The following is a 23,923-nucleotide window of genomic DNA, read 5'->3' as shown; positions in this document are numbered from 1 at the left end:
GAGTCCTAGCCACTGCCCTGTCATACAATAGCACTGTGTTCTGCATTTGACCCCTCTGCCCCAAAAATAATCTCAGTTTAAGGGGCAAAAATCTGACCACAACAGTAGAGCTCTCTTCCTAAACAAAAGTAGTCTTTTCACCTGTAATAGCCTGACATATTGCACAGTCCGATTAATAAGACAGGATGAAAGTCTTGGACTCAAAGCATAGGTTCTCTCTGACTCTTGCACCATCTGCTTTTGTGATTCTTGCAGTGTTTTTTGTCCCAACCCACATTCTACTAACCAGCCCACCACCTAGAGTTACATAAAGGCCTCTTCCAAGTCTGCAGTATGGATTGGCTAAGCAGCAGGTAGACACCGTGATCAAAGTGGTGCCAAATGCTTTGCTTTGCTCTTTAAAGCAGTGCATCAAGCTTCCACATGTTGTAGAGAAAGGGAGTAAGATGCCCACCCTGCTGTCCCCTCCCCATCTCCAAAAATCAAGCAAGCCAGTTCCCTATCTGGCACTGATGAACACCACCAATCTCTAGCAGTAAAACCCTGGTAGTTCTCTTCTATTCATATTCCAAAGAAGTATAGTTACACCCATCAACCTCCCTTCAGAAGCATGTAACCTTTTCAGCTTATGGGAAACCAAACAAAAATATCTCCACTGAATTAGCTGTTACAGTATGGTTTCAGATCCACATTTTTCCATCTCTAAATCTAGTATGAAAAATCATCCTTTGTATGGCAACTACAAAATAAATAAGGGAGGAAAAATCAAGACGCTATAAAGAATAATTGCCATCTTAACTCAGAGATGGACAGGAAGAAACATACCTTGGCACCAAGTAGCAGCTCCGGTGCCCTGTACCACAGTGTAACAACTACAGGTGTATAAGGCTTCAGAGGTGACCCATACTCTCGGGCCAGTCCAAAATCTCCAACCTGAATGAGAATGGATCATCATTAGCACTATCCACTAAAAAACGTGCATTATGCAGTCATTTTCCCCAATCCTCACTCTCTTAAAAATAGTTAAATTTGCAGAATAAACCACTGACTTAAGTTAACCTTGTAAAATTCTGCTTCCTCACTCATCCAAGAACAGTAATTTACTTTGACTGGTAAGGCAAATATAATTTTTTTTCTATTACTGACCATCATGGCAAAGGTCTAGAAGATTTTCTCCCTAGGCTACTAAATTTTCATGACAGAAAAAAAAAATCAATATTAGATGGTGCTAATTGCAATCACATAACAGCAAAATTTCATACAATGTGAAAAAGAGCGGTCTTCTTCATGAAAGGAAACAGCATGGGCTGCACACTATGTTAATACCCGAAGGTTTCTGAATAATAGTAACTTTGTAATTTTGCCTCTGGATATTAGAACTGTGAAACTGAGAAAGACTGTTATATCTTGATCCTACTTGTTGCATACCCTTCCAATATTTTTTTTTAAATAAATTAAAAAATGTGTAATCTGTCCCCAGGCATGAACACTCACCTTTTAATGTTATTTCCTTCAACAGGAAGAAAAATACTACAATTTAGCACTTATACAAGTACTTTTCAATTAACATATTAAGTCTTACAATATCCTTGGGGGTTAAAAAAGTGTTATCCCTATTTTACAGATGGAGAAATTGAGGCACAGAGACTAAACAATTTATTTAACGTCACACATGTAGTAAGAGGAGGGCCTGAGGCTGGGCTAAGGTAGTTAAAACCTTGCTGATATGAAGCAAAGTCAAGCTGTGAGCAAGAAGCAGGCCCGGCTCACAGAATTTGGCAAGCATAGGGCCGATATGGCAAAAACACATACTTCTAAGAGGTGGTAGGCACAAAACACTCAGGTAAATACATTCCAGAAGGGTGGTACCAGAACATCCCAATAACCACATTCCCCAAAGACAAAAGGAACATGTGGACCAATCTTAAGGATAGAGTCAGGATGACTGCATGATGAATAGAGATGTTTTGATCGAACCAACAGGTACAAGGCAATGGGTAGTGCCCTAATACATCAGAAGGTGGCAACCTGATACGTTAGAGGGTGCTGCGTAACTTATTTGTATTGGTGTCTAAAGATGCATCTCAGAGGGAATGTCTGGCCTAGGGGATAGTGGAAAGTCCCGACACTAACCAAGCCAGTCCAATGTCACAAGCAAACGTGTTAGTATACCTGTAACCATTGAGCTGGGGCATTAGCACTGTGCTTCGTTGGCAGTAAATCTGACCAAGTGCCTTTGCTACGAACAACGTTTGTGGATTTATTGGGTAGTTCGCGCGAGGTCTGTTGTTCCAGCTCTCTGCACAGAGCTGGGACAGCGCATGGGAGAACACACACACACCCCCAAACAACTGACAACACCACACATTGGAGAAGAACCCTGATCTGGCTCCTAGGTATGTTACTATAAAAAATAGACAGTATTTCCCTTGACCACTAAACCACGTTTGTTTATTAGTCATTTCCTGGCATAAATCCTACAACCATGACAGGGCAGTCTCTGTATCTATTGGAAAATTTTATTCTATTCTGCAACAGTAGGTTTTCTTGCATGCTACAGCTGCAGGAATGGAAATGCAACACACTATTCAGATATTAACTGCTATCATGCAATGAAGTTCAAGGCCTTTAAAAAAAACACCCACAACACTAGATCCTTACTTTTAAAATGCCTTTATGACTCAGCAGCAGGTTGGAGGTCTTTAAGTCCCGATGAAGTATCCAGTTGTCATGAAGGTGCTTGACTCCACGTAATAACTGAATCATCAAAGTTTTCACTTCACCTGGAAGGATAAAAGAAAGAACCTTGTGTGTTCAGTTCAAAGATGAAGTCTACTAGTACTATGTTTTTTGAAATAGTTAAATCAAAAGCACAGAACAAAACATACACAACCAAAGTAAGTACTAGTTAAGCATTTAATTATTTAAAAAGAACCAGCATGGTTTACAGGATTAAGGGGAAAAAAGCAAGGGCCTTTATCAATATGGACCGAATCCTGATCCCACTGAAGTCAATTCAAAACTCTCAATGACATAAATGGTATCAAGATTTGGCCACAGAATTTTAGCACAAGATAGTGAATGAAATGTGTTCAGTTTAGTGTTTATAGCACAACCCATGCAGAACAGGCATTTCTCACAATGCCTAGGTGACTGTCAAACAAATCAGATAATGCTAACATGTGCCTAAGTTAGCAGAGACAATGGAATTGCTTTTCAAGGATACAGAGTAATTCTTCCAGTGGCATCTGAGGAAGTTCACACTGTGCTGCATATGGTACAGTTCTGGGTACAATTAGTTAAATCTCCAAATATTTAATTTTTCAGGGACTAATCTTGTTGCATAAAGTTAAGAGAAAGAAGTCTTTAATACTTGTGTTTCCAGTTTTCCCATGACACCTAATATTTGAAGTGAAATAACTAAATCAAGTAAATCTGCAACCCTAATGAATCAATCAAAGACACTTCTCCATCAGTTTATATATTTGCTTCATCATCCATTATCATATATGTTGCAGTAGCACCCAAATGCTCTGACCTTCATCAAGGCTACATCATGCTAAGGGCTGCATATATAAAAAAACATAGGCTGCAATTTTCAAAAGAGCCTAAGGTAGTTGACTACCCAAATCACATTGAAACTGAATGGGAATTGGATATGATACTCCCTATAGGCTCTTTGCAAATCCAAACCATAGATTCTTGGGATGCTTGTATATTAGTGATGGTCACTGATCTAAGATTCTAAATAGAGAGGCTAGACAGGTAGAAAAATGAAACATTCCTGTTTCAAAGAGCTTTCAGAACAAGTTCCATCGCAATGACCATATTCTGTCCCACGCTAAGCCAAAAATGTGCCAGTATAACTCAGGGACATATTATATTGATGTTCTTGTAATTCACATGATTTTTACTTGGAAAGTTGAAGGAGGCTAGGAAATACAGTACCTGGTAAAAATGGCTGTTTCATCGTTTCCATCAGACTCTTGAGGTCATGTTCTACATAATTCATTACGATGTAGATTTTATCCATATTACTGCCCACAACAATTTCCTAAGAACAAATACAGCATATTATCAAGGAAACCAAGCAATATTTATAAGCGGTTAAGGATGGCTGTCAGGAATGTATTATCAGGTGAAAAAAAAAAGGGACATCAAATTTATAAAATTCACAGGAAATGTAACACACTGAAGTATTCTAGACAAGTTCATTTTTTATATGTTTTAAACAGATTTTATAGACAAAAATGAAATATTTGATTATACAAGGCACACAACTGCATACTGAAAGAAACAAGCTCTAATGAGCAAATACTGTACTTAAATCAGACCATTATAGGGCATTTTAACAGTCAAAGAGTAACACTTCAAGAACAAAATGAATGTTAATATACAAGTATTGGTGGTCTTACTCTAACAGTGACTATATTTGGGTGCTGTGCTTTCAGAATGGTGTTTATTTCTCGTAGAGAGGTAATAGGAAAGCCTTCTTTTTCCTTTTCCATTTTTAGTCGCTTCAGAGCCACAATTTCATCTACAAAGAAAATAATATCTTAAATAAAGAACCCAAATTAAATATCTAATCAAAGACACGTGAAGAGGGCACTTCTAACAGCACATTAAATATTTTACTGTCTTTTTCAGTGGAAGTCCTTATCCAGGCATTATATTAGCTTTTGTGTTAAAGACTGGACTAGACTGAGGTCATGGATAAGAATAAAACCCAAAGCAATTTTTCCCTCATATCATTTTCTAGGATTGCTGATTATAGGTTTTATTAGAGTCCAATAAAACACAAATGGAAAGAGAACAAACAAACCTACTACTGTACTATATGATTTGCCTCTCATACAAACATTGACTTAACTTCCCAACAGTTGCTGGAAGGAAAAAAATGCATCTTGGGTTAAATTCACCCCTCTGAAGAAGGCCAGCATCACTTAATGCTTCAAAATATTAGTGTGAATTATCTGCATTGTGCTAGCACTTACGGGTTCAAATCAGGGGTCAGGACCCCATTGTGCTAAGCACTGTAAAGCACATACCAAAAAAGGCAGTCTCTGTCCCAAAGAGCTCACAGAGTAAAAGTAATACAGGATTTAAAAGAGGAATAGGCTTTATGCTAGCCCCTGCAGAGGTGAATTTTTTCCTGTTGAATTAATTTTATGTGGCGAGAATATAAAATTAACAGTTGAAATGTGAATCATTAGATAGTAAAGTACCCCTATTTATTATATATGTCAATTACAGCGATCAAAGATATCGTTGGCATGTTGTGGTGTTGACTTCCATAGACTCAGAAGTGAGTGAGCACTTACAGTCAACCCGCCCATGACACCTCTCCTTTTGTAAACCATTTCAGAGAGTAATGTTAAGGTCAGCCTCAGAGGAAGGCCACATGCCATGTAGGCTAGAGGAGGAAGTGGCCACTGCAGCTATAACACAAGGAATGAATTTAAAGAAAATAATACTTTCCATGTGTATAATTCCTTTTCAGAGAGGATTTTAAAACACTTAAAAAACCAATGAATTCTCACTCTATCCCTGTAAGGCTGCTATTACCCCAAACTTGCAGATGGAGGAATTTAACGTTTAAGTTACAGCAAGTGAGTGGTACAACTGGGAATAACCATAAATCCTGTCTCCAAGTCTTCTGATCTAAATATCAGAACAAACTTCCTCTTAAACTGCTCGTTTTGCTCAACACAATGAAAGTTTACAAATTATAGGGTTTTTTGGTTTGTTTTTTTACTGTGTCAGATATATTTTAATATCTATATAAATTTTAAATTTATATATCTACATACGAGCCTTCTGGTTTCCTTCAAACAAGAATTAATGATGGACTTCAAAGCAAGCGATAAAAGTGAACTAACCACAAATTTCTGTAAAGAATGTCCACCACACACAAACCACTTCTTTTATAAAACCATTTAAATCATTTTCCATACCTATAATGACACTTATTGGTGTGTCTACATCTAATCAATTGACAGATCACCCTGCTATGCTCAACTAAGTCTAGTAGCTCGGAAGCACGAAATCTCTACCTATAGGGCTAAAAATCAAAAACTCTTGTCAACAATTTCTACATGACTACATCCAATAAAAAGACACTGAATATCTTTAAAAGAATCTTATTTCAAACGCACACCACACTGAGGGGCAGGAGTCACTCATGAAAAAGAGCAATAATAACTAAAAATAATATTTTAAACTGTCTTTTCTTATTAGTGAGGGATTCAGAAAATGGTTTTGCCTTAGACCATAACTCTAACAATCAAATCCGAGAACAGAGTAGGTTAAAGCACACACTTATCCAACTATTCTCCCACTTCATTATATCAGAACATTTGATACAAGAAGGGATAGACTGGTCTTGTGGTTAAAGATCAGGACTGAGAGCCAAGAAATCTGGGTTATATTTCCAGCTCTACCGCAGTTTCCTGTTATGTTCCTTACAGAGTTATTGTACGGCTTAATTCTTTCACATTTTTAGAACACTTTTAGGTCCTGGGATAAAAGACTCTATAGAAATGCAAAGTATTATTAAATTAAGTTTGCACAATGTTTACACTTAACTTCAAATTTACCTTCCACAAAAGACTAACTATTTTCCTATATTGAATGACACCCTCCTCAAAGTTCAGAGTTTAGTGCAGATCCCATGCCAAGCACTCAGGATATCTAATAAGCCAGCACAAGTACTTACATGACATCACGACATCCAACTTTGGACTCCCTTGTTTAACGCTGTATACTGCATCACCCACTGTACAAGTACTTTTGTTACATTTTATTCAGATTGTTACCATCGTCTTAATGCTTAAATTGTCCACTGCACTAACACTGGAATGTAATATGTTGATCATAATGCGGAAGGTTAATATTCCTCTGAAGAAAAAAGATCTCCAGAAGAATTTCAGCTCCCCCAGTACAAAGCAGGGAGAGCACAAAGTGATTATGCTGCATGCAAGAGAATATTCAAAATAATTAGCAACTTCAAGCACAGGTGTTTGTTTTCCAAACTGCAGATCCCTAAAACATACAACTTCCCTGTGGATCACCAAGAGGTGTAGCCCTAAGATGGGTCACTTACGTTTTTTTAATATTACATAACACTTTGCCCTTAATGATTAATAAGTATTGTGAAAACATTATGAGACCACTTAATGAAGCCAACATTTTTAGCACTGTTTTAAACAGGCACACTTGTACCAACCAGTTTTTTTGTCTTTTGCCCTGTACACCACACCGTATGTTCCTTCTTCAATCCTGTTCAAACACTGAAATTCCTCCACACTACGACATCCCTGAGAAAAACAAACAGAAATTTAGTCACTAGGATTTACTTTTTTAAAGACATATAAGACATAGTAAGGCAGACTTTATATGAACAGTTTGTTATCCCAGAAGAATACAAAATAGATCTATGCCCAGGAAAACTATATTTTTTTTGTTCCAAAGCATTTTTACCTAGTACTCTAAGAAAGTGTCCTTTCAGGAACAAAAACTAAGTTTAAAAAAAGATTAAAATATTCCAGTTCAATAGTGCCTAAGCCTCATTCATTTCTACAGATGCTGAAGAAATGACGATTTCAGTCTCAGCAGCCAGAGGACCTAGCTCAGCACCTTAGATTGATGTCTCTCAGGCAGGCCAATGAGTTGCATTTGCATTCCCTAAGCATATGCTGATCTTAGCCATTGACAGCAAAAAGAGATAGGATCACATTAGTCTTTACTGTCCAGATCAGTGTTTCTCAACAACCAGTCCGGCACTGATCCCTGAGATCTGCCTGACACAGTTGAGGAACGCAGCAAGCCGGTCCCCAGCATTAAAAAGGCTGAGAAACACTGGCCTAGATACTTCCTCTTGTTAAAATAAAGGTGGCATAGTAATATACAAATTACTTCCCATTTTACTTGTGTGTAAATGTAAAACATGCATAGATCTAGATCAAATGCTCAGTTACAAATGTATTATGTGTATATCAGTATTCTGCATCTTTATGAGTCACATGTTGCTGCACTAGCGCACAACATTGCAATACTGATCTGATGAGGTTTATCTAGTCCACTATTCTGTGTCTGGCAGTGGCTAGTAAAAGCTGTTTCAGAGAAAGATGCGCACACAAAAAAACCCACATAAAGAACTATCCACAGGGGAAGTGTTTTCCTGAATCTCAATCAGTTGGAGCTTTTGTTTATGCCCTGAAGCATGAGTTTAGATAGAATAAAAAAGTGTAAGAAATATAATGTACCTGTAGATGTTCTCATTATCCATAAAAATGTTCAGTCCTCTTTTGGAATCCTATTAAACTGTTGCCTTGATGGATATATCGTGGGCATGAGATCCATAGGCTAATTAGGTGTTGTGTACAAATATTTCCTTTCATCTGTTTTAAACTTATTGTCTTTCAGTTTCACTGAACATTCTTTTTCTATTATGTGAAAAAAGCAGGAGTGACAAACTATTGGTTTTATAAGCTTTTGGGGCAAGGACTTTTTTTCTGTACTTGTACAGCGCTGAGCACCTTGGGGTTCAGGGCCATGACTAGGGTTCCTACGTGCTATGATAACAAACAACTTATTTTGCTCACCTTCTCAGTTCCCTGTTTATTCATCTCCTCTATAAATTAAAAACGTTTCCATCTCTCCTCATAGGGACATCTTTCCATTCCAATAAACATTTATATTACTTGTGAACCCTGCCTATACCTGCAGTAGCTATTTTCAAATGGGGTCACCAGAATATCCTAATATCCCAACGTATTATATCCTTATTAAAAACTAAAAGTTTCAACTTGTTTTCACACACTTTTAAAATTATTATATGTGAATATTTGATTGATGGAATATATGCCTGGGCTCACTTGACACCACAAGATGCTTTTGGTTGACCCCACAACAGTTTATGCACATAATGACTCTGTCATCAGGCAAATGCACTGGACTATATGACATAATATTGTTTTATATCCAAGATGCTCTTGAGCGTACATATATCATTTTATGTCACTATTCATGGAAATCCCATCTAAAACATTCTGGAGCACTTGGGAAATGATCCTGACCTGCAGTGCAGGAAGGTACTTGGGTAGCTCTTGTTTCAACTCAATGGGTGATGAAGCTGGAGAATCAGGAACATAATCTCCTTCTGTCATTGCATTGGAATGTGGGGTCTCCTCCCCAACTTCCTCCTCTTCTCCTTCACTTCCAGCTGAATCTCGATCAAACCTTGACTCTGTAACTTTAAAATTTAGAATCAGTCGTGGAAACACGCAGCCATTTGGGGAGTTTGAATTAGTTTTAGAAGAACTAGTGAGGCAACAAAATTGTGATCATAAATTGAGATACTAAAAAGCACGGCATGCAATTTGAGTGTCATGTTAAGAGATGACAAGGAAGGTATTTAAAGAAGCACGATTCTTTTTTCTAAGTTTAGGGAGTATTTCATGAGTTTCGGTTATAGTTCCTTTAATACATTTTCAGGGTTAAATATTGCATGTTATAAAACTAAACCAGTATATGAACAGAATGCAAAAGAAGACCGATTCAACTTTAATCTGATACATATCATACATGAATTCTGAATACCAAGAGGATGGGGCCCAATTCAAAACCACAGCTAGAACATTAGGTTAGGTAAGTTCAGATCCAAACTCCTCTGTTGACTCTTACAATAGGCAAACAAAAAGCCCTTGGATCAGAACTCTCCCCTAGACTTTGGGGAAGTTCTGATCCAGGGTGTGTCTACTCCAGAGTACAGATGACCCACAGTACCAAATGGTGTGATGGATTATAATACTGATGAAAATCCACTAGCAAGTTGATTTTAAAACGCCATGGTCATTTCATTCATAAAATACCATTTTATGCAAGATTTCAACTTAGACCTGCAGTAGTAATATCCCCCCTACCCACCAACAGTATTTCTTATACAAGCCTACTTTTCATAATCAAGTCCTGGCAGGCTGGAACATCTTGAAACCCTTTCATGTTCTAGACAGTGCATTAAAATCCATAGCTCATGAAACAGAAAAGGAACAAAATGCTACAACTAAAGCCAATGTTTGCATCTTACCAATTGGAATGTGATTTCCATTCTCTCGCTCTTCTTCTTCACTCATTTCTTCTTCACTCACCTCTTCTAAAACACAGAATGAAGTCCAACAGAAAAAGCTTAATATTGTTCTGATTTCATGTACACAGATGCTTAATACAGTGACCTAGCAATATGAGTATTATAGCACAATGCAGAGGTCCCAAAACTGTGGGAAGCACCCCCCAGGGGCATGGAGGAACATTCGAGGGCGGTGCAGCAGGCCCAGGCAAGCCCCCATTAGGGTGGGGAGGGAGCATCACCCAGTCCCACCCCTAGCTGTGCTCTGGCCCCACCCCCAGGCCTCACCCCAGCCATGTTCCCAGCCTCAGCACGGCTCTGCACCCAGCTGCAGCTCCACTCCTGGCCCTGGCCCTGGCCCTGCCCCCACCTTCATTCTTGGTTTGGGGCCAAGGCTGGGGTCAGGGCTGGGAGCGGAGCCACACCCAGCTGCGGGCACAGCTGCCAGCCCCAACCGCAGGCCAGCTGCGGCTCTGCTCCCAGACCCATCTCCAGCTGTGGCTCCAGCCTTGGCCCCCTTACTCCTGTCCTCATTCCCGCCCATCCAAGTCACAGCCCTGATCCCAGTTCTGGGGGCAGGGTGTGAACAGGGCTAAGGGGGGACACAACCCTCAAGTTTGGCAACCACTGGAATAATGCCATTTCAGCAGTTTTCCGGGTCCTGCTCACTATGATCTACTGATCTCTGTTTCAGTTGGTAGGCAGAGTTTCTCTGACAGACACACAGCTGAACTAGATTAAGTGAGCCTCAAAACAGGGAAACACTAACACTGATGGCTGCTGTTTCTGCTTATTTTCTTCAATTTTACATTATACGTGTATAATGTAGCTTTAAAAATAGGTTTAAAAACGCTTGACTGTTGGTGAAAATGTGGTGCATGAAGAAATTTCATATACATAGCTGCTATTCATGCCCTAAAATGGAAGTTTTGGAAACAAATATGCAAGCAAGTTAAAGTGTTACTGACTGTTATTTAGGGCTCTATTGTAATGACTCCTGAAACAAACAATTTATAGCCCCATGATTAGTGGCAGTCAGAAGTTATGTTGCAGTCACAGGAAGGAAGAAAGTTCATCCAGTGACATCAGCTTAGTTTAAAAAATTAGAAATTATTGGTGACAAAAAAATTCAAATAACTCTTAGAAAACTTCTTCAAATTGGTGGTTACTTTTCACTGATTTAATAGAAAAACATCCAGCAGTCAGGCCCACATTGTTGTGCTCATTTTTTGTTTCCTAGTTACCGACACACAGATAGCAATTACTAGACTTGCTTAGTTAATTTCTTTTGTATTATTTCCATTTTTTTCAAAAATGAAAAAAAAAATCTAATAAAATTTAAAGCCAAAAATAATCAAGAGATGGTAGAGACTTCTCTAGTCCATCCCCCAGGCTAGTGTAAGACTGTTCCCTACAGAACATTTGATGGTGTCCAATATGGTTTTAAAATTACTCAAATGATGAGGCTTTCAACACCTCTCTTAGAAAGACAAATTATCTCCAGAACTGTCCATCTTGGCTTCTTAGATTGGTAACTTGTCTATGCCCTCATATAGAAAGGCTAATATGCTACCTGTCCCAGAAGTTTTAGGTTTCTATCCATTTGTGACCAGGAAAAAAAGAAAGTGGGCAGTGTAAAGCTGTAAGCACAAAAGTATTTTGGGTGAGTATTTTTGTGGTCATGTTTTATCACTTACCAGCTGACTGTTCAGACACTTCCTCAGAATTGCTTCCTGTCTCCTCCTCCTCCTCCTCTTCCTCTTCCTCCTCCTCCTCTTCTTCCTCCTCTTCCTCCTCCTCTTCTGATTCTCCACTGCTAGATTCTTCCTCCTCTTCCTCTGAACCAGATCCAGATTCTGTCAAGGGATAAGCAGAGAACACACAAGTAACTAGGTGCACTCTCATGTGAAGGGTCTTCTCACAAATATGATTACTTCTTAGAGTAAACTCTGTGTATTTGATTGTGTGTAATTACCTCCTGACGAAGACTCTGCTGAGCTAGTTTTTCTCTCACTGTCACTGATGTCTTGCAAATCTGAAAGCAGGTCTCTTTCCTCTGTTTTCTCCTCTTTTACTGAGAAGCAAAAAAACAGACCAGTTTCTAAGTATTACCTCTACTTTATCAAGCACTGAACACACAAGAACCCTAGATTATTATCTTCTTTAATCCCTTGCCAAATATTTCAGTCATGTCCAGCAGAATGTACCCGCCGGGCTATTGAATGTACTTGGTATAGCATTACACACTATTGATTTCAATGGTATGTAACTTTAAGAACTGCAGTGCAGCAGGATCAACACTGGAAGAGTTGAACTGTATTTCAGACTTTTTTTTTTTTTAAAGTACACCGAGTTATTAATAAACCCCACTACATGAACTGTGAGGAATGCACAATTTGGTAATGAATGCTGTAAATAAAGTACCATTAGAGCACAATTTCACAAATACAAACACAAAAATCAACATCACTTCTGACTATTCACAGTAGCATGTACAGTGATGACAATCATTTTTCAGGTTTACAACAAAATAGAAACACAACTGAACTTTAACCAGAGAATATGGTTATTTCAATTTCTGAATATTTTCTGTTAATAATCAGAGCCTCTAAGAATGTGGAAACCCAAAGAGCTAATTGTATGGCTTGGGAGCCAAACTGAACTTTCCAAGCCAGAATATTACCTGAAGTGTTTTCTTTCTTGTACAGGATGAGAATCATAGTAATATTTAAACTATACTGCAGTTTCTGTAAAGTTGAAATAAGCCTAAGAAGCTTAATTATTCAATGGTTAGCTCCTTTCTCCTCAAAGTATTCAAGAGGATAATACAAATGGTGGCATTTTAGTTTGGGAGGGAATTAAGATACAAATGTAAGAAAAGAGTCAGAGGTCATTCACCAACGTCAAGAGACTAAGGCATTCAAGCACAGGCAACATTGTTATATAGCATAAGTAAAGCTGAAACTCATATCATAGCACAGGCCACATTTTTAATCCTCAAGGTTAAGAATTATCACTGCAGAACTGTATTTATTTTGCAGCGGATGTGGTACATGTTTGCTGGGGAGATAAAATAGGCAAAAAAGTACTCTAATTTGGCACAAACATTGCAATATTTTGGTATTGGTTATAGTTTCTACCAGCATAGGTTACAATGCCCTTCAATTCCTGCAGCAACTCTGAGGAGAGGACCGCTCTGGTGAATACCATGAATGCATATCTGTCTGGTCTGCCCTTATCCTTTTCAAAAAGGGACCTTCTCTGCTTCTTGGTCACCTCTATCAGCATAATGTCCTCCAATGTAAGGAATGCCTAAAGAGGGGCAGATGCAGTTACTAACCTGCATCCCCCGCCTCTGTCCCCAAAACTCTCTACAGCATATAAGCAATGGCACATACCACCAAACCATGCTGTCCAAACAAGAATAGTCTTCCACTCCGCAAAACATCCTTGAAGTAAAACACAGTTCATTGCAACAAGGTCCATAGGCACAGGAGAAATAAGGTGGAAAACACGTTACCATCAGAAGCCTCTCCTGTGACTAGGAAGAGACTATGAGGATGGTCTTTCAAAGTAGAGGGGAAAATATTTTATCATTGCTGCCAGAGAAACTGAACTAGGACCCACAACTGCATGTTAATTTTATCAGCCTCTCCTCCCTCGCTTCAGTTCCTTCAAGTGCCAGGCTTCTCAAGGATAGGACTATTATCAGCATCTGACTGCCTGGCTAACCTGAAGGGGAAGAAATGCAGGGCAAAAGAGGCAACCTCTTGAGAGCCTCCTGGAAGAGATACCAGAAGAGGAGATCAAGCAGCTGCTCGGGGATGAACTTTTCTTGGAGCAGCTTCACTCAGTAGAGCACCGCTTCTTACCTGAGGCCAGAAATATTGTCTGGTGGGAAACATTCTGCAAACCTGGGATGACCAGCAGTGGCTACATAATTTTAGGATGACAAAGGCCACTTTCCTAGAGATTTGCACAGAGCTCATCCCAGAGCTGCAGCCCACCAACATGAGAGCTCTCTTAAGTGTTCAGTATTATGTGGCCATTGCCAATTGGACACCTGCCATCCTTGCTTCCTACCAGCCAATAGCTGAGGTACAACAGCTGACTTCCAAAGCAAAAGCCACCTGGCAGCAAGATCTCAAATACATCTCCATCTCCTTCGGCATATTTGTTGTTGTCAGCACTGAGATGTGGAGCACAGTTCTGTTCATGCTGGCTGACAGCAATCTGAAAATAGGACTGGCTCATAAAAAAATTAAAATAAAAACATGAATCATGTGATGGCAGGACTGGTCATTGAAATTTGTGAGTCTGACTTCATGTCCCAGAATTCCAGTTGCTCCCAGATGGCTTCTGCTATGTAACCCAATGTGCTGCAAGAGAAATCCCAGAATGCAACCCAGCAAGGCAAAGCACCATGGCATACCCTCCCAGAATGTGCACATTTACTATGAAGAAAAGTCTCTGGCATGTGGACGTCATGATTTAGATTGAAGTAGTAAACAGCTGTATATATGGACACAATTACGCTGAAATACCTATTATGCAACAGTCAATGCACCAAAGCTCAGTGGAAAATACACCCTACAGTTAAACAAGGGCATAATAAATGTTTAGCGAAATCCGTGAGCATTTCTCAAGACTTGTTATTACTAAAAAGGAAAGAATGATTGAGTTTAACAGCATATTATATGGGGTCTCTGCAAACATCAGCAAATCATCCAGATAATAGTTTATTTGCCATACCTCATTCATACTTTGATACCATGTCACCATTTGTATCTCAAACTGAGTGATACTTTCAAGAAAGTATCACAGAATTCCTTTTAGCAGCCAAAAAAAAACCCTTCCTCCCTTCCCCCTTTTCCCGAGCAGGTCCTTTTGACTGTCATGCAATGGCATATTATCAAGTTTAAACACTACCTGGCTTCCTGCCATCTCCTTGCTCAAGCTTCTCTCTTTGCTGTCGTAATGGGCTGCGACTCCAGGTTCTTATTTTTACTTTGTCTCCATAATCTTCCCTCACCGTTCTATGATGTGCAGAAACTAGTGAAAGAACAACAAAACAAAACAAAACGCATTACATTTTCCTGCTACTAATTACAAAGGTTCTCCTCTTTCGTGGCAAGTTATCTGAGGCACCATTTTTATTTCTTTTTTTAAAAGGAAAAGAACCCTAACTGCACCTCCAAAAAAAAAAATAAAAAAAAAACCACAAAGGAGAGAGAGAGACTTTGGTGATAGCTAATGATCTGGATAAGGACTTACTGTGTCATTCTAAAATGGAATGTAGCAGTATAAAAAATTAATATATATTTGGGTGACATATACTGAGGCATCATAACTTAGGGTCAGAAGGTGCAAATCCCTCTCTTTACCACTCTCCGAGACCACATCTGCAATATTACCTTCATTTCAGAGCGCTCATTACCAAAACAAAGTAGACAAACTGGGGGAGGTGCAGAAAAGAATTAAAAAGTTAAGAGGCAGGAGGGATTGATTCATGAGGAAACATCAAACACTAAATAAGGTGAAAATGGCTCAGCAATGACTAAGTTGGAAGACAGGATAATTGTCAATGAATACTCGAATGGTGTAAATATCAAGAAGAAAAAGGAATTGTTTAGCATGATGAAAGACAGTACAAGTAAGGAGTAACAGGGATGAAATTAAGAAATATTTTAGGCCAAATATTTGGAAAATAAATTCAGAAAGTTAGACCCACAGGAGTATAGAATAGCCTTTCAAAGAGAGTAATGAAAGATAGAGTATTTTCCCTTCCATTGCCTTTCTATGACAGTCATACACCAATATTTGCAAAACTGTACTAATTTTTTCACTTTTCAGTAAAAAGGTTTATATGTTGTTTCCCACATTCTTACAACCTGTTTTTCCATTGATTTGGCCAAACTCCTTTCTGTAACTACATTCTTCCTGTACACATTCCCCCTGAAGTTTCAAGTGACTATGAATATATCCTCTTCACTTCTTGTCCTGAATTGCTCTGAGCTGTTCAAAAGCTGCCACGTTTCACCCCAGGAGGGCTATGTTTTAGAGGCGGATGAAGTGATCCCTGTGCATTGTTTAAGTTTATAAAGAGTGTGTGGGAACTTGGGGACAGAAGGTGCCACATGAATTTAATATATTATTTCATACAGAAGCCTCATAAGAAACATAAAAAGTACAGTCTATCAGCTGCAACCTCTAGAGAGGTGGTTTTAGGTAGATCAATCTTTGACCACCGTAATGGAATCTATATAGGTATTTTAATGCCATTGTTGCCATACTGTCTAGGCAATTCCTAACTTCCAGTTACTAGAGCACTTTATATTATTGAAATTGAACATTCAATGTAAACATTTAAGCTACACTAATCTGTGTATAGTAAATTTCATTTACTTTTTCTCATGAAGTTTAAGGGAATGCTTAAAAAAAAGTTTCTGATTTTTTTCAAAATCTCAAAACCATTTCTATTAGTTGGAAGACTCTCTGGTATGACAGTGCTGGGCACAGTATAAAAACCTAAAGAGAGAAACTACCTGACAATACCCTTTTAAGTATATCTGAAGTATGCAGATGTCAAAGCAGGTAAATGTCATCATCCTCATTTTCCAGGTTGGGAAACTGCAGTATAGAGATTAAGTGACTTTTCCAAGATCAGCTAGCAGGCTAGTAGCAGACCCAGGAACAGAAATCAGGTTCTCCCAAACTCAAGTCTAGTGCTCTATCCACTATACCACAATGCCTCTCATCATACAGCTACCACACAATGTGGCATACATGGCAATCTGCCTAAGAATGGTCCAGACTGAAACAGCAAGGGTGCTGCAGCTGAGGACTGAGATGCAGTGGCAAAGATGCATGTAAGGGACACTTGCATAATGTCTCACTGCAATTTTCCTGGTTCACTTTCAGAAGCACCAAATAGAGGGACATTGGAAAAGTTATTAAAATGCAAATCTCTATTAAAATGCTTACTCTGTGCTATTAACAATGCTGCAGTAGCCCCCATTTGTGTGCAGGCTAAGCTAACCATTCTGTCTGACATTGGCAGCAGAAAGTTCCAGGCCATGTTCTTTAATGTCCTCAAGTTCCTAAACATTTTGTCTTTTGGCAGATCAAGATTCTTCAAAGGCTACCGTCTCCCTTAGCTTAGTACAAAGTGCAAATGAGAGACTAACAGCATGAGAACTGATTACAAAACAAGAGTCACTGTAAGGTAATACTGGCATCCAAGATAAAACGCAAATGGGGAGTGTCCTTATTTTCTCCGGTGCCTCGATCTAGGCACAAGTCAAAAACACTTAATCTCTCATTTTAATCAATTGTCACCTAAATGTATAATGTAAAATATTCTGCAAACGAAACATTTCAGGTCCAGTTTGACAACTGTAAGTGGAAATCAATGACCAGTAAAAAAATTTATCTTGTACGTAAATGAAGAACCGGTAAGGATACAGTGTCTACTGAAAACTGACTAATGGCCTGCTTCAATACCAATAGGTCTGAGTTCCACAGTACAGAACAAGCTATACAAGATCAAAGACCTTGCATTCTTTATCCTCATGTGTGGTTTTGTCCTCTTGTTCATGACTAATAAAGAAGCCAGACACTCACTCACTCTCTCTTTTTTTAAATAAAACTCTGGCATTGGCCTATATAAGAGAGATGTTTGTTTTATCTAAATTCCCCTGTTGTTCCATTTAACACTCCCTTTTACTGTTTACACTGAACTAGTTACCTTCTCGTCTGGCCTCCCGTTCCTTGCGCCTTTCTTCAGCTCGCCTTTCCCGTTCTTTTAGCTCCCTTTGCTCTTTTTGTTGCTCTCGCATTTTTCTCTCCCGTTCTCGTTTTCGCTCAAGCTGCTCTAGACGATCCCTGGAAACATTCATTTGCCTATTTTATATAATTGAAGTCTGGGCTTTTGTTTTTGTAATCTAAACCTGTTACTATTCAATAATAGACTACTAAGTTATTCAATTTCAGCGCCAACTAGCAACAAAATTGTGATATCATTGTGTACTTGCCAATAGCATAAGCAGTCCTTTACAGAAGCAGACATTAATCTTTTAAAACAGATTTGCTCTAGTCTGCCTTTCTTTATCAGTTGGCACAGAGTGTTGCAACCACCTTAAAATAAGGTTCTGTGGTCTGTTGGAATTTAAATAAAAAATAAGTAGGCTTAAAAAGCTGATTTTTTAAAATGAGCCTTGGAAGCCCACTGTATTCTACAGAACTGACTTGTTCACCAGTTACTCATTATGGCACAACAGCAGCAAACAGAGTCTTTAGCGTTAGAAAGACATCCGGTAATGAAACCTCTTCAAAAGGTGAGATCCCAGCCTCTATGCAGGTGAGATCCCAGCCTCTTATTACACCACATGTTTACTGGGGTAATGACACTGATCTAACTGAATTTCTTTGGGTGTTGCAGATTAAGGTTTGGTTTTTTACCTCTCCCTCCTGGAATGCTCCCTAGCCATTTCCCTCCTCTTCTGCCTTTCCCATTCACGTCGAGCCTTATCCTGCTCTTCTCGATGTCTTTTCCTACGTTCATGCTCACGTTCCTTCTCTTTTACCCTGGCATGCTTCCCTAATAATAAAGATAAAAATAAATGCTAGATTGTTATAGTCAAGATGTTCCTATTCTTTAAAAGCAAAAGAAAAAACCAGGGTAGAGTAAAGCACTAATTTTAAGGGTTTTGTGGTTTTGGTCCTAGTATGTACTAGCAAAATCCTGACCTAGAACTGTGTTGTAAATAAAATTAAATGATAATAAAAACTTGCATGTATCATACTCAATGTTAAAAATACAAAGTTTACCAATAACAGAAAAGCAAGGTTTATTATTATGTATTACTTTATAGCAACAGCATGTTAGGAGCTTTATGGATAGGTATAAAGACAAAGGGCTCAATCCTGCAACACTGGAGTCCTTGGAAGTTTTAAACTGGACTTCAAAGGCAGCAGGATCAGACTAAAGGTCCCTGTCACAAAGTGGTTTCCCTCCTCCAGGTTGAGTGGGGAACCAATTATATGTACAAACACCCTTAACTGGATTAAATGTAACAGAAGAAATGAAGGAGTCAGACATAAAATTACTGAACAAGAATTCCTATGAATTTCACATTTCTTTTTCAGAATGTTTTACTCCATTTCCTCCACCCCAGCTCCCTAATCTCATCCACTTGTTATGTCTTCTCTAACTCTTTGGGGGCAAGCAAATGACGTTTACTATGATTGTACAGTGCCTTGCACAATGTGCCCCAATCAGCTTGACCTCAAAGAGCTAGGGCAATATAAATGTTAAACAACAGCTACAATACCTCCTTCTGCTGAATGACTACGATGTCTACGTTTCTCTTTCCTCTTCTCATCTTTCCTGTGATGTGCTTTTTCCTTCCGTGACATTTGTTGTGGTGGTTTGATAGCCAAGGAATCATCCTCCTCTCCTCTAAAATGCAATTTATATGAATAAGCACAGGAAAGTAATAGGTAATTTAGAATAAGTGAGTATGAATTGTTACTCCTTTTCCACCCTTTGTGAGAAGGAATAAGTATTTAATGTAATAATATTTAGCATTTCCATAGCATCTTTCATCTGAGGAGTTTGGAGCATGCTACCAAAATTAATAATCCCTCTTGTGAGGTAGGGAGGTATTATTAAATTGCTTTTAATAGATGGGTAAACTAAGATATACAAATCTCAGGGACTCAAGGTAAGTATCAAAAAGAACCCAGCAGACCTGCCTTAATCACAACACACAGAGAACATTTAGATTTTATTGCTTCTAAGGCAACATCCACATCCAGAAGCATTATCTTCTTCTATTCTTACCTATCTTCCATAGAATCTTCTCTTCTGTAAGGTGAATTCCTGATTGTTATCTCCATACGGTGATCTCTCAGCTCCCCCTCTTCAAGGGAATCCCGCTTTGAATCCCGATCATCAGACTATGGTGAAGGGGGAAGGAAAGGTAAAAACAAATCGTAGTTAATTTCTCTTGCAGTGAGCTATATTTTTTTAAACTGATGTTTAACTCCACTGCTGGCAGTAAAGTCAAATGATCTATAGGACATTCAACAAAAATCAGTGGTTTATGAAATGTACAGACTTTAATTATAGCTATCACAGAGTCAAATGTAGTTAATCTGTTGTAATATCTGAAGCAATATAAATTCAGTCTACTTGAGTAAAACTAACCTGCAAAAACTCAAAAAACTATGCTGATTTATGGTAGTTTTTTAAAGACAAAACCTTTCAACAAATAATACAAACAAGTGATAATGACACCGATAACAACACCTTTTTAATAAGAATAAGCAAAAATTATTTGGGGCAAAAAAATTTTAATCATTTTACAAAATTTTACAATATTTTTTCTGTTGCAATCAGGAACAGTTCTAAAAACAGGAGTACTATAAAATTTCAAAAAGGCCAAAATAGTCTAATTATACTGCAAGAAAAGCTTCCAATTAACCAGGCTGATTTCTCAGACTTTTCAACAACTGTGAAGCAAAGTAAGAGACCTAGTGTGTTACCAATCAGGTTTTAACAAAACACAACATTCTGGTAAGCTTTGACACTTAGAGATAGTGCTCACCTGTTAAATATGGAAGCACAAAAGAACTTCATTGATAGTGATAGAGGAAGCCTTGTTCTAATGGAAAAATGAGGGGAAAAAAATTAAACCTCCTCACTTTAATTAGAACTATTTATTTACAAAAAGACAGCTTACATTTTTAATGCGTTTTATCTCTGCCTTCTCTTCTTGCTCCTTCCTTCGTTTTTTTTCCTGAAGAATTTCATCTAAAGTTTTCACTTTCCAAGAGTCCTTTTCATCACCCATTTGAGTCAGAACGAACTGAAATAGAACACCACATTAATGGAGGTAGATGTATTTGAAATATAATATATTCAATGCTATTGGTTACATCAATGTTTTAGGTAAGTTTTAAGTGAACTTTCGATATATAAACAAACATTTAAAAATTATGATGTGATGTGTCAAGTTTCGCAGAACCTTATGTAAAGAGAAGTTAGTTAGCATTTGACTTAAGCTACACCAAAATAATCTTGGTTTAAAATCAGAGTATTCACACCATTTGTACAACAGTTTAATTAAACTGGTTTAAAAACCATCTTAAGTTAAATCAGTGCAACTTCTGCAATAGTGCCTCACATCTTGACAGTCATGATGATCCAAAGACACCTAAACATGCTAGTCTTATGGTTTATTATTTTAGCGCTGTGAGGCTGTGGGAAAAGGTAATTTTCTGGGATTGCACAATTATTTACAAAGGCTTTGAACCCCATCTGTGCTCAAGCTGCTGCTGCTGTCACCAGCACAGTCCTTCCACTGCAGTTCATATGCCACATTATTTGATTCTGCTCTTTCTGCCTTTTTCAAAATGAATTTGATGGTAGTTAATAAGGCTAGACTGTTAACTCTAGTTTTTCATTCATCCAACACTACAGACATAGCAAGGACATCCCGCAATTGCATGCCTTGGGTTTGACCAGAAAACATATATTTTAATTAAAAGGATAATTCTGTCTCTTCAGTCCCATTAAATGTTTGGCCTCTTTGCTGAGACTGTCAACAAATATGTCAGTACCAGCAGTGGGCACATCTCTACAAAGGGCTTGATTAAGACCCACTAATCAATTTCATTTAGGTAACATCATAGCCATTAAACAGTAGCAACAAGTCTTGGTCCTTTTCAAACTGTTTTTATTCCTACTTCATAGTAGTCTCATTGGCTGCATATATTAATCCTCAGTTACTAGGTGAACAAGATCCTGTTTGTACCACAACTTTTAAAATGTATTAAAGTAATTAGTAAGGACAGCAACCACAGTACAAATTAAAAAAAAAAAAATTTATAACCATGGGCAAACCCTCCTAGGCAGGCAGTCTTCAGCTAAACATAGCTCACTTTAAAAATTATTCAAACACAGTATAGGCACATCTTTACATAGTTTCAAATGTGTATTTCAATTTTCAGAGATACACATGGCTAAAAGCTAGTTTCATATGTGAAGTCCCACTAGTAGAAGTGGCTGAAATAGTCACAAAAATTCAAAAGTGAGCCTTTTGGGAATTTGTTGCAAAGCTGTGCACGTTTTTGTATCCATGTCTGTCACCACAGAATAGGCACAAAATATTTTTCCCCCAAGACGGGTGTGTGAAAATAGGCCAGATGAAGCTAGAAAATGTCAAAATATTTTCTGCCTCTTCAAACAGCCCTTGTTAGCAATCCTGGTATATTATACCCTCTTGCGCTCTGTTATCTGACCCACAATTAATCTGAATGAGTCACAGACAAAAATGAGACTCTGAATGAAGACATCCTGGTTTAGCATGCTCTTTATTAAACTGTACTATATTCAAATACTTTTCAAATTTGGGTCATTTTGAAGTAAGGCAGCAAGGGCTTCCAAGAAAAAGAAAGAAGAGAGGTCTCTGCAGGTTGCTTGGGAAGAAATTATTTATACTGTATATAATGACTTTGCAGAGGTGGTAAGGAACAAGGACAATTTTTTCCTCCTTTGTAAAAGGGTAGTGGAAACAACATTACAAGCAGCTCATGCTATGATTCTCTTGTGGGCTGTGCTGCTTTAGGCCTTGCCTACATAGGAAAATGTTACTGGTTGTAACACACCTATTATTCCACATGGACCCTCTTATTTCAATATAAGTGTGTCTGTTTTGGTTTAGCTTGTCACTGGGGAAGGAGTTTAAGCTATACCAAAGAAGCTGGAATAAGCGTGTCCACATAGGAGGTCGTAGCCATACGACTATATCTATTTAAATTCAGACCTTAGGTTATACCAAAAGACCTTCCCATACAAATAAAGCCTCAGTGCTTGGCCTTCCATGCATGCTGCCCTCCTGCCATTTATTGCCTTTCTTGAAAAGAATGATTTTATACTATGCATGAAGAGTGCCTCACTACGTACAGCACACTAAACTCACTCACAAGAAGCAACAGTGCGTAGGCAATGCAAGCCCTATTGCCATCTGAATCCTCCTGGCCTCACTTCTTCAGTGGCAGGATACTCCCAGGTGTGTCTTATTAAGTTCTGCTGGACCCTAGACTCCCTGCCAGTCAGGATTAAGAGCCACAAAACCACCACAACTATGTTTCAGATACCCCTTCTTGGAGACATCCAGGAACTGCCCAAGCAATTTCCTAATACACAAGGTCACGGTTTGATAAATTCTGAGTGTGACACCAGGGTCCCCCATCTCTCCCTACACTCCTGTGCAGATTTACCCCACAACGTAGCACTCTCAGCCTGTCCCCTCATTCTCCCAACTGTCTCACTCGCCGGCTCCCCCCTGCCCCCATCAGCCTCGCCCCCTCACCAGTTCCCCAAGCTCCTCTAGCTCACTGCTCCCATCCAACCTCACCCCCTTCACCGGTCCCCAATCTCTAACTCCCCCCTCACCTCAGCCACCCCAACATTAAGCCCCCGGCCTGAGCGTCCAAGCCTCACTTGCCCCCACAGGCTCCGCCAGTCCTTGGGCCCCCGACACCCCCTTCCCACCCGGCGCCCCACCCCGGAGCGAGCCCCGCTACTAACACAGGACCCACACAGGGGAAGCGACTAACACAGCACTCACCGCCAGCACCGCCCGCCGTCGGAGACTAAGAAGAGACGCTGCAGCGCCAGCCAGCGCGGGACAAACGCGTCACTTCCGCTCCCCGGCGCATCCTGATGACGTACGGACAGGCGCGTGGTGCAATTGGCCCGGCCATCAACCTAGGTTAGGCGCATGCGGC

At 39.0% G+C, this 23,923-nt stretch overlaps 1 protein-coding gene across 14 annotated transcripts in view; it reads right to left on the bottom strand.

Annotated features, from left to right (window-relative positions):
• Nucleotides 1-23,846, bottom strand: part of LOC127038861 (cyclin-dependent kinase 11B) — a 35,646-nt gene extending 11,800 nt beyond the window's left edge. For 10 of the 14 annotated variants that reach the window (XM_050931916.1, XM_050931919.1, XM_050931917.1 and 7 more), the window contains exons 1-16: nucleotides 23,764-23,846; nucleotides 20,872-20,997; nucleotides 19,971-20,086; nucleotides 19,459-19,586; nucleotides 18,587-18,725; nucleotides 17,874-18,010; nucleotides 15,056-15,178; nucleotides 12,102-12,200; nucleotides 11,824-11,982; nucleotides 10,088-10,153; nucleotides 9,078-9,253; nucleotides 7,226-7,316; nucleotides 4,416-4,537; nucleotides 3,949-4,054; nucleotides 2,662-2,783; nucleotides 826-933 (exon numbers count right to left, since the gene is read on the bottom strand). In XM_050931916.1, the coding sequence (XP_050787873.1) occupies nucleotides 826-933; nucleotides 2,662-2,783; nucleotides 3,949-4,054; nucleotides 4,416-4,537; nucleotides 7,226-7,316; nucleotides 9,078-9,253; nucleotides 10,088-10,153; nucleotides 11,824-11,982; nucleotides 12,102-12,200; nucleotides 15,056-15,178; nucleotides 17,874-18,010; nucleotides 18,587-18,725; nucleotides 19,459-19,586; nucleotides 19,971-20,086; nucleotides 20,872-20,982 (1,803 nt within the window). In that variant the 5' untranslated portion in view covers nucleotides 20,983-20,997; nucleotides 23,764-23,846. Of the gene's footprint in view, nucleotides 1-825; nucleotides 934-2,661; nucleotides 2,784-3,948; nucleotides 4,055-4,415; nucleotides 4,538-7,225; nucleotides 7,317-9,077; nucleotides 9,254-10,087; nucleotides 10,154-11,823; nucleotides 11,983-12,101; nucleotides 12,201-15,055; nucleotides 15,179-17,873; nucleotides 18,011-18,586; nucleotides 18,726-19,458; nucleotides 19,587-19,970; nucleotides 20,087-20,736; nucleotides 20,794-20,871; nucleotides 20,998-23,763 lie in introns of those variants that run through there. The other 4 variants (XM_050931926.1, XM_050931928.1, XM_050931927.1 and 1 more) reach the window with 4 other exon arrangements.
• Between the last annotated feature and the right edge of the window lie 77 nt (nucleotides 23,847-23,923).

Source organism: Gopherus flavomarginatus, chromosome 21 (genome assembly GCF_025201925.1).
Source record: "Gopherus flavomarginatus isolate rGopFla2 chromosome 21, rGopFla2.mat.asm, whole genome shotgun sequence".
Classification (NCBI taxonomy): Eukaryota; Metazoa; Chordata; order Testudines; family Testudinidae; genus Gopherus; species Gopherus flavomarginatus.
Note: the sequence above shows the minus strand (reverse complement) of the source record. Positions and strands in the feature narration are given on the sequence as shown.